The sequence below is a fragment of the Zeugodacus cucurbitae genome, chromosome 6 (genome assembly GCF_028554725.1).
Source record: "Zeugodacus cucurbitae isolate PBARC_wt_2022May chromosome 6, idZeuCucr1.2, whole genome shotgun sequence".
Taxonomy (NCBI): domain Eukaryota; kingdom Metazoa; phylum Arthropoda; class Insecta; order Diptera; family Tephritidae; genus Zeugodacus; species Zeugodacus cucurbitae.
In genome coordinates, this window is record NC_071671.1 from 70,999,366 (window position 1) to 71,009,652 (window position 10,287).

The window sequence follows — 10,287 nt, forward strand, 5'->3', positions numbered from 1 at the left end:
TCTTCCTTATGCAATAGTGGTTTGTTTCTGTCCCGAGTTCTGTTTATTTCTGTGTTCCACAAGTTCAGTAAACTTGAGTATTGACCCATAAATTATGGGTGGTTCTGATTTAAGGTTTCTAAAATTCTTTCAATCTGTGTACATGCATAGGTGGAATGTCAGTCTAAAGGCTCTAAATAATTCACATAACGGTTGTTTGTAACACCCAAACCTAAACGAGTTAGATATAGGGTTCTATATACCAAAGTGATCAGGGTGAAGAGTGGAGTTCAAATCCGGATGTCTGTCTGTCCGTCCGTCTGTGCAAGCTGTAACTTGAGTAAAAATTAAGATATCTTGATGAAACTTGGCACCAAAAACACATAAAGTGCCATAACTAAGCCATAAATAAAGCTATGGAAATAAAATTTGTTATGAAGGATCGCACTATGAAGGGGCATATTTAGATGTAATTTTTTTGGGGAAGTGGGCGTGCCCCCGCCCCCTACTAAGTTTTTTGTACATATCTCGCAAACCAATAGAGCTATATAAACCAAAAATGAAAGAAATGGGATAATAACCACGCCCACCTCCCATACCTCATGAACTACTCAACCGATTTCAATGAAACTTGGTTTGTAACAGTTTCCTTACATCCCAATGATATGTTGTGAAAATAGGCCAAATCGCTTCACAATCACTACTTCCTATATAGCAGAACTTTGAAGACGATCTGAATCGTTTACTTTACAATATATAAAATAAGCACTAGTGAAGATATCGGTGCAGAGCTTTGCGCAAATACTACCTTTATAGTGTGGCAGCCCCATTCTAAAAATCGCCGAAATCGGACTATAGGTGTTCAAGGCCCCATATATCGAACATGAGGACCTGGGTGCTTATAACCTAATATTAGGGTTTCCAACTTTCAATGGACTTTATTCAATATATATGACGAATATGTGGATCAAATTGTGTATTATATAATATCAATAAAATTAAACAAATAAATTGCGAGAGTATAAAATGTTCGGCCACCACCGAACTTAGCCCATCCTTACTTGTTTTTAACTACTTTTGCTAATTTTAGATAAACAATACACTATGAAACCCAATTCAGAAATAAATTCTATATTTTTTTTTTTTGCTGTGCATTTTAAAGATTGCCTATCCCATTAAGTTTTGAGGTCAGAAGTTCTAAGCAAACACAAGCCCATAAATTAGTAAATTCATAGGACTCAGAGAACGCACTTAATAGTTTCACAATTAATGTTGTTGCTGTATTGTTGTTGTAAATTGTTCACATTCCACATGTGTTGGGTGTTATTAATACGTTTTACTGCTACTTAAAATACATCAAAGGCAGACTTTTCCCATTTAAGGCAAGCGCCGCATCCAGCCACACATTCAACACATTTAAAACCAAAGTGGTTGGTACATTGCGGTGGACCAACATCATTTTGCGTAAATAACAGCTGGAAGCATCAGGATATTTGAATGCTTTCTGGATAACAATAAAGCCCACAACGACATTCAGTGAATTCATTTGTGCTTAGAACTATCAGAACTTGGAAATGTGGTTGCCATTAAAATGGCGCTTGGAATGCCTGTAGGAACCAGAACCGTTTGTTTCAAAGGATGACAGAAAAGAAAGTAGAGTTCGGAGTGACCACTAAGCGTCTTCAAATACTTTGTTATATTTTCAGACATCTTTTCGCATCATACTGTTCATTCGAACTCTCTTAAGCGGTAGAGACTCGTCAAGTTATGACACCGACCAGCCGGTTTTCTCTTATAAGTGTTTACTGTGCCCATTTGCAGATTTTCCTAGAGGGAATGCAATGCATGTAGATTGTTTTGGTCACTTAATGCAAATATTTTTCATTACCAAAATAATGAAGCATCGTGTATGTACATACATATGTGTGTGTGTGTTTCTCTGTGGACCATTCATATGCCTATAACTACATACGACTGCGTAATATGTGCGGCATATAAGAAGATAAATGAAGCCGCAAAACAAATGCCATGCTTTGTAAATGTTTTCCCCAAAGCCCAGTAGAAAAGGCGAAATGGCATCAGGAGCCCACTCAGTCGTTAATAAATTCGGATTACCAAAAAATGCCGGGAAGGGCATTAATTAAACCTTATAACATCCTGTTTCTTTAATTAAATTAATTTAATTTAAATTAATGGGATGCAAAATTTGCAAATTAATGTTGGTTCTTCAGAAAATATTGGAAATTGCTTACAAAACGGTTTCAAAATCATTTATGATTTTTCGGTTGGGTTCAAATGTGCCTTTGTACGTATATACCATATTTGTCTCTGATTGCATACTTGCAAATACGCATTTATTTGAAACCAAAAAAGCATCCAAAATCTTTTGTAGAGCATAGAAGGAATTTTTAATTAATTTTGAAGATCTATGAGCACAAGGATGTGCCTTTAAATGAAAATAAATTAAATGAAAGAAAGTGAAAGTGTCTTTTTTTGATAATGAAATGTTTGAAAGCGTTACTTAAATCATAAATTCTTCTTCTTCTTCTTCATAATGCAATATTAAATATGTGGAAATCTGTATGTGTGTATTCAGTTCTGACGCCACGGCCATTATGGCTGATTCTATGCTTTTGTGTGACTTCTTGGCTTTCCCTATTGGCGAATTTTCAATGGACTGAAAGAAATCAAAAGCTTTTTCAACAAGTAATTTAATTGAAGATATAAAGCTATTTCCCCCAGAAAACTTACAAAGCCATTCATACACATTTGCCCAGAGGTGTGGACATATTTAGATTGCATGTGAGTTAAGCTTCTTTATTGATTCAAGAAGTTCATTCAGTTAGCGCGACAGTTAGCAAATTCAATTTGATTTTGTCTATGACTTTTCTATTAAATCGGCTAGCAATGTAATTTCAAACTTTCAAACGCTGTTTAGTTAGTTAGCATTCTATAAATAGCATTTAATTGCATTGTGCAGTTGTCGTTATGAAGTGAAATTTTATAGTTCTCTCTCCCATTGATTTGACTTGGCCAATTGAAATTGACAAATAAAATTAATGAGAATATATTTTTAGTGAATGCCCGCAAAGGGAATAGTTTTTAACCTGATAAATTTTTTTGAGGCAATATTATAAATGGTGGCAACATATTGCTTACGGTAACCAATGTAGGTCGACAACTCGTTATTACATAGCAAAGTGATGGTTCGCCCGTGGCGTATGACTAACATCCATATTTAGCAAAATAAATTTTGAAAAATATTTTATATAACCTAGGAATATTCAGATGAAATATCCCAGCTATCAAAGAAACTAATAATAAGCTACATTACAAACTGGTCAGTGAATAGTCTTTATTGAATCCAATTAACTTGTAAATTGGTAATTAAATGCAAATTAAGAATTAAGTTAGTGTAAAATGTGACTAGTAGCCACTAGATGTCGCTAAATGCAAATCTCCAATTAGCAAAGTCTCCAATTGGACGTAATTTAAACAGAATTACAGCAACACTAAAATTGTCAAAATCAGCTGTTTTTTGTTTTGTATCGCAAAAGCCGCCAATTGTTGGCAAACACAGTCGTGAAAAAGGACATGCGCCTTGTGCCATTAGATGTAAAAACCCCAACAGAGGACTTTTTGAAGCGAGTATAGGTACGCGCTGCAACTGAATAGGACGGAATTTGGTCGCGGATAAATATTGAGTTAGTGCTTTGGCCAACTAATCGTCAGTGAAAGAATGTGACTTTTGTTGTAAAGGATTCAATAACTAAAGCATTTACATATAATATAGAATATAATAAACTACAGCAAGTAATGGATGAATTCAAGAACATAACAAAGACATCATCGGTGGTGAAGATTTCCGCTTGTCTGGAAAAGATTTTCAAGAAAATCACTGAAAGTCGTGAAAAGAAAATATCCGAGCAAAATATCAAAGAAATTGAGTTTCTAAAAACACAATGCAAATCGGATATTGTACAACTGAGCCTATTAAGCTCACAGACATTTGTGCGGCTAGTGGAGGGTGGAGTTTTGGACGCCTCAAATGTGCTAACCATGCTAATTTCCATGCTGCCGAACTCCAGGTAAATATCAATTACACAAACAAAAAATGTGAACTCATACAAACACATGAACGTCCGCAGTTTCAAGTCGCACCTGATATTCTCTTTTATTTTGTCCTTGCACCGGAAATGGGTGCGAATCAAAAGCAAATGACTTCAAGGCTTTGCGCATATTTTACACCAATTTTTTTGTTTTCTTAGCGTAGTTGCTGAAACTTTTTGCAACTTCTTGCAACAGAATGTTGCTGCTCCTTTTTCTTCCGTGCAATTGTACTTCCGCAAAACTACGCCGCAACGTTATTTCCGCTGAAGATATGGGTTAACAAAAATCGTTACATAGTTGGCTTTGAAATGGCTGCACTTTGTACGGTTACTTTGCTCATTATAGCATTGATCCGTTGCATGCCTGTTTGCTGCATAGTTAAAAAGTTTAAAGGGAAAAACAAAATGCTTTGGGAAATGTCGTAAATGGTTTTGTATAAGAAAGTATACAATTTGCTGAGTAGTGGGTACATATGTATACATTAAAACTCCCGTTACGTAAAGCAGATTTTTGAGGAATAATTTTAATAAATGTTATGGGAGAGTAATATTCGATATAAAAGCATGGAGGAAACATAACCACGATTAGAATAGTACAAAGCAGTAATATTTTTAAACATTCTATACAGTTTTGAGTTCCTGTATGTAAATTGGAAATATTTGATTAAAGTAGCTTTGCAAAGAAAGACCACATTAATTTGAAAAGGTATTTAATATCATTAAGCAAGCCAATAACTATATCATAGTGTAATAGCATATATTTTTTGTAACCGTCAGCAACTACAGCAACAAAGAGAACTGAATATTTAAGCTGCTAATTTAGTAATCGTCTCAATGTCAATAGGTACGTCATATTAAGCTTCCGTTGTGGTTTCTAAACACTCTTTATTTTTTAACACTAATAAATAGTAATGCAGAAGGTGTGAAACATAAAATATTGCGAAGCGAATTTTCGTATTAGTACACATCGAAATATACAGATCTACATACATATATAGCATTATATCGCCATTAATTGTGGAATAATGAGCCAACTGTGCTGTGTTGGCTACAACGTCAAATTTCGACTTTCCTTTAGTGTGTTATTAAGTATTCGGACACGTGGCATTGACTTGCCTGCTGACATGGTGACCCCATTGTAATGTACTACCATGAGTGGAGTGGTCGATGACTCCAAAATAGTGTGATAGATTGCCAACTCCGAACTCAGGATATACAAACATATACATAAACATGAACATGCTCGTCTGTGTATGCATACATATATACCTGTAAAAAGCAAAATAAATGCAAAACGCAGGGTGGTCTCTTTTTAAGTATTTTGATTAAGAGTAGAGAAAAATTAAACGAAATAAATAAAGGAAACAACTTAATCTGATAGCCGCACGCACATTTTCTGAAATTGAAAAATATACATACATACATACGTATTATATACATACATACATTTGAATTTTCACCGCACAAATATATACATAGTTCCCGTAAATTTGTAAAAAATGCAAATCATTTAACCATTATTCATTAGAATTTACAACGATTACTTTTGCAGCAATTTTATTTACCACAGGATATTTCAATTTTCATATTGTTTAGAGCTAATCTAGATGTACGTAAGTATGTATGTGTGCCATTCAGGCTTACTGTAGGATATGCAATCAAAACACATTTATGTGGCATTGACAAGCTTCCGTGAATATAAAATGGCACTGAACTTGAATTTTAATGACCTTTAAGTGTAGTTGTTAGAGAATAGCATGAAAAATACTGGAAAATTTATTTAACGGAAAAGCCTTCACTACTTCCTGGCATATTAAAAAGTTATACGCTCAAAAAGTTCTGGCATAATAATTGTATGTAATAAGAGTAACACGAAACCGTTGTTAGCTGTAATGTGTGTGAACTAAAATGTGTTATTTTGTTTTTTATTCATTAATTATTTTTGTTCTTCTAATCAGAGAACTTTGATAATTTATCAAATTGTAATATTTAATTAAACTATATATCTTCTTCATTTCACAGCCCCACGCAGCACACAACCATAACGGAAGGAATTGTCAGTATTTTATTGCTTGGTTTGAAGCGGAAAGTCGCTCTCTTGAAGGAAAACGAAAAATTCCAATGTCAGTTTGGTTTGAAAACTCAACAACATCCACTTATAACCTTGTTGCAAAGTTCCGCCGTGAACATGAATGATGTGGCCAATAAGATTGTAGGCATCTGTAATCATCATGATCAACAGTAATCACACCCACAAACATATATATGATAACATGCTTCTAATAAACCTCTGTTTTCCTTTGTGTAGGGTTAAAGAGCACAGCGTTGAGTATTTGCGTCCAGTCTTCCTTTACATACTCTGCAACCCTCAAACACTGCCCGATTCAAAGACCATCTGGACTGGTCTACTGTCTCTTAGTAAGACGAATCACTCCGCTAAACAACTGGTGCAAGAAATTTTCTCTTGGTGTAAATTCAATTCGTCCACAACATGCCTGTTCTCAAGCATACTGTTAATAGAAGCTATCGAACACTGCCTAAACTGTAATGACTTGACCACCGTTATTGATTTGTGCATTTTTCAAGCGTTAATTGTGAACAACCTAACCAAATACGGCATTGATCCACGTCCCAGTCTACACTGTCTGCTACGTGTGTTGCACAATACACGCGAGCACACTGTGAACCATTACAATGTGCTGCTCATTTTACTGGCCGAGAGTCTGCATTTGCTTTCGCCGAATTATCTACATGATTTGCTGCGCATAATCGCGTTCATTGTTGTGCAGGAATGCTGTGGGAATCAATACATTCTGAACATGTGTCTTGATGGTATCATCCAGTGGATGTCTCAGACTGCATTCATACCCGCAGAAGGTCTGGCACTAGCTCATCAAGTTGTGCGCAAAATACTTGCACGAGGAAAAGAAACGCAGTCGGTTGAAACAACGAAAGTGCGCACGAGTGACTTGAAGCCGGCTGAAGTACGCTACTTCCATCCAGATATTGCAATTGCCTTCGATTTGGCTAAACTTGTCGAATCCTTTGATGAGTCGGAATTTAAAGATGTCTTCACGTTCGTTGATGCTCTCAATGTAAAAGCGAACTCAATGTTTTGTCAGCGCTTGCATTTGTTTTTGCGCGCACTCTTCTTGTCGCAAGAACCCTCCGTGGATTGTTGGTTTAAGATTTATGAAGCCATATTAGAGATAATCAAAGTGAATGGCGGCATAGCTTATGATTTCTTAATGACATATATCTTTAAATTAGCCGGTGAGCAACAACCAGAAATTCAAATGGAGTTACTACGTGGCTTACCGAGCTTTGCCGTATCTAAGGTAAGTTAAATAATAAAAGCCTTAAAGTTAACATTTGCACATCCCCTAATCGCCTCATTCGTTGCAGGATAATATACCAATGATTTTAAATACAATACGAAATCTTACGATCGAAAACGCAACATTTTGTATGGATCTCTATCTGCGCTTGTGGCGCATTGAGCCACGTACTTATCCCTTTTTAATTAAATTGCTCTCAACACCACAGAAAGACAACAACAAGCGTTGGGAATTCGAAATAGCCAAGACTCATACCATACGAGAAATTTGTTATGAGAAGTAAGCAATATAAATATTTAACTCCAACATAATATATATTTATACACTCCTCAGACCAACGCAACACGGCTCCGACTTGGTTTCACACCTCTCCGACACACTGAACTCATGCACGGATGACGCTGGTGATCTGGCCACATCACATGCTCTGGACGCCATTGTAGCGCTCTGTGATAGTCATACTGTGAACATAATTTCTACTTGGCGTGTGCTCAGCACTAAATTTAGACACGAACGTCGTCCACGAGCACTAAAATCGTTGTACCGTTTCTTCGCACACATACCGTTACTGCACACACCTACCCTGGAGTATGAACAATTAGTTGATGAAGCTTTAGAGCAACTTTGGTCGACCGTGAGTCGCTCCGATTCCGAGTCTGAATTGGTGAGAGAAGCTCTGGCTGCCTTAAAGAATTTCGAAATCGGTTCGCTACTTTCCATGCGTCACATACCAATGCAATATCGCCAAGATACGCCAGGAGTTCGTGAATACGTTGGTGGTCGCGAGGTTGTTGATCTGCAGCAGGAAATGGTGCCGGGAGAAGTTTGGGTGCATCTTTTGCAAAAGATACGACCCGATTGTGGTGCCTCGGCAGCCGATTTAATCGCCCATCACATATATGCTGAAATAAATGGCTATCGCAGTGGCGTTTATCGTTTGCCTGAGGGCAAGCCGGAACCGCGCAAGTTGCAAGGGCTCTTCCCGCAAAGTCCATTGCGTGCCGTGGTGAACTATTTAGTGGGCCAATCACGTTTCGGAGATCACGTAACAGAGCCACACGTGGTAACAAATGCACTAAGGGCAATATCGAAGAAGTTTCCCAAACCTATACCCCCACTCGATTGGTGTTTCCTTCATGGCTTTTTCCACCTCTCATTTGAGGCCAGAAAATATTGCATACTGATTGCCAAGAACCAACTACTGCACTCTGGTACCGCCCGACGATTGCTGGAAAACTTCCTGGTAGATTTCGAACCAAATTGCTTTGAAGAAGACTTGCTGCTATTGTTCTCCTTGCTCCCTGAGATTTCGAATGGCATCAGCTTGCAAATTTTAAAGAGCTTCGCCGAAAAAATAGCCATATACAGTTTCAAGGAATCGCAATTAAGTGGCTTTACAGAAGGTAAGAACTGTGCTATTGCTTCCAACTAAAGTAAATATTTATCCAGCCAGAGCTACTATATATTTTATGTTCTCAATTTATATTGCAAATGAATTTAAAAAAATAATACTTTGCAGGCTGCCTTTTTGAGAAGTTCATAGACAGTGTAAAATACATATTCTTAGGCAAATGTGACATTCCAGAAGTGCTCGATATATTCACGCTAATTATTGAACGTTATATGGACTCTATGGATCTGGATTCGAGAGTAAGTAGTTTCCTTGTCTTATATGCTTGTTGTAGTAAGCTTATTCTTCTATTACTATTTGCAGCTATTTGAGCGATATACGGAGGTGGTATCCGTTTTACATCCCAATTCCATTGATGGTCTCACCTCACCAGCCAATTGGTGGGAAACACCAATTGGTAAACTGAAAAAGGCCACCATTATAAGGTGCTACTTAGTGTTATACAACACACAGTTGCCCAATCCCTTAAAGTGGCTTACACCGATCATAGATGCATATTCCACTCGTCGCGAGGAGCAGCCATTCTTTTTCCGTCACCTCGTCTCAACTTTATATGCTTTTAATAGCGACGAGCAGTCATGCCAGTGGATCATGGAAATGTTTTTGCAAATACAAGCACTCCTCGCTGAATCGTCCAACAAAGAAAAATTAGATAAAGTTTTGTATCTTTTAGATATTTTCATTTTAGCTGTAGTTGTGCTTTCCGGCTGTGCCGTTCTGCTGGGTAATTTGGATTCTATAGCCACACAACGCAAAGATCGGTTTGCACTCTTCCCAGAGAGTCTGCAATTTCTGTGTGAACATGTCTTTTGGAAAGACCAGGAAGCAAAAGTAATTTATAGTAAATTTAAAAATTATAAATTATTAATTGGAATTTTTTTTAATTTTCTTTTTCAGATTTATGAGTTTCTGTATAACCTATACAAGAACAGTGCTATTCCAGAAGTCTATGCCGCAATATTCAAGAATGCTATTATCTGTTCTCGTAATAAAACATACTTTGACAACAAAGGTATTTGGACAAAATATGTTGGAATGCGAAAATGACTTTTTGAATTTTGCGCATACCAAAAAATGTACGTTACCGGTGGTTAAAACAGTGCCTTGCAGATTTTTGCCTTTTGTATATTGCATTATAGTAGTATCGACATTGGTATATACATACATTTGTAAACCAAGCCTTGATATTATATTCACTGCAAAATAAAAGTAGAAAAAAATAATGTTTTACCAACTCACTTAATAATGTTTAAATTATAAGATCCAACTGGTGTTTAATCAATTTTACAACAAAATGTTTGTAGACTAATTATTTATTATGAAAACGTGTATTATTTCTCGCTGATATTATTAGATCGTAGGATGCAGTTCGACGTTATAGCGTGCTCTGTGGAGGGTTAGTTGCTACTTGACAAATATACAATTTATACATATGTATATGCTGTAAGTT

The 10,287-nt window shown here is 36.6% G+C and overlaps 1 protein-coding gene across 2 annotated transcripts; it reads left to right on the forward strand.

Moving 5' to 3' along the window:
* Window positions 1–3,508: 3,508 nt before the first annotated feature.
* LOC105221261 (focadhesin) lies at window positions 3,509–10,075 on the forward strand. Of its 2 annotated transcripts, XM_054232923.1 has the most exons (9): window positions 3,509–3,706; window positions 3,773–4,067; window positions 6,111–6,329; window positions 6,397–7,426; window positions 7,494–7,705; window positions 7,760–8,829; window positions 8,946–9,076; window positions 9,141–9,668; window positions 9,735–10,075. In XM_054232923.1, the coding sequence occupies exons 2-9, from the start codon at window positions 3,796–3,798 to the stop codon at window positions 9,882–9,884; spliced, it is 3,612 nt and encodes a 1,203-aa protein (XP_054088898.1). In that variant the 5' UTR covers window positions 3,509–3,706; window positions 3,773–3,795; the 3' UTR covers window positions 9,885–10,075. The 2 variants fall into 2 exon arrangements, with proteins under 2 accessions (XP_054088898.1, XP_011196383.1); XM_011198081.3 differs by having other exon boundaries at window positions 3,509–4,067.
* The last annotated feature ends 212 nt before the right edge of the window (window positions 10,076–10,287 follow it).

Bases quoted from the DNA above. Each gene is read 5' to 3' on its own strand.
- LOC105221261 (XM_011198081.3), top strand. From the start codon at position 3,796: ATGGATGAATTCAAGAACATAACAAAGACATCATCGGTGGTGAAGATT. The intron at 7,427-7,493 runs GTAAGTTAAATA...CATTCGTTGCAG, and splicing joins CGAGCTTTGCCGTATCTAAG to GATAATATACCAATGATTTT. The intron at 9,669-9,734 runs GTAATTTATAGT...TTTCTTTTTCAG, and splicing joins GGAAAGACCAGGAAGCAAAA to ATTTATGAGTTTCTGTATAA.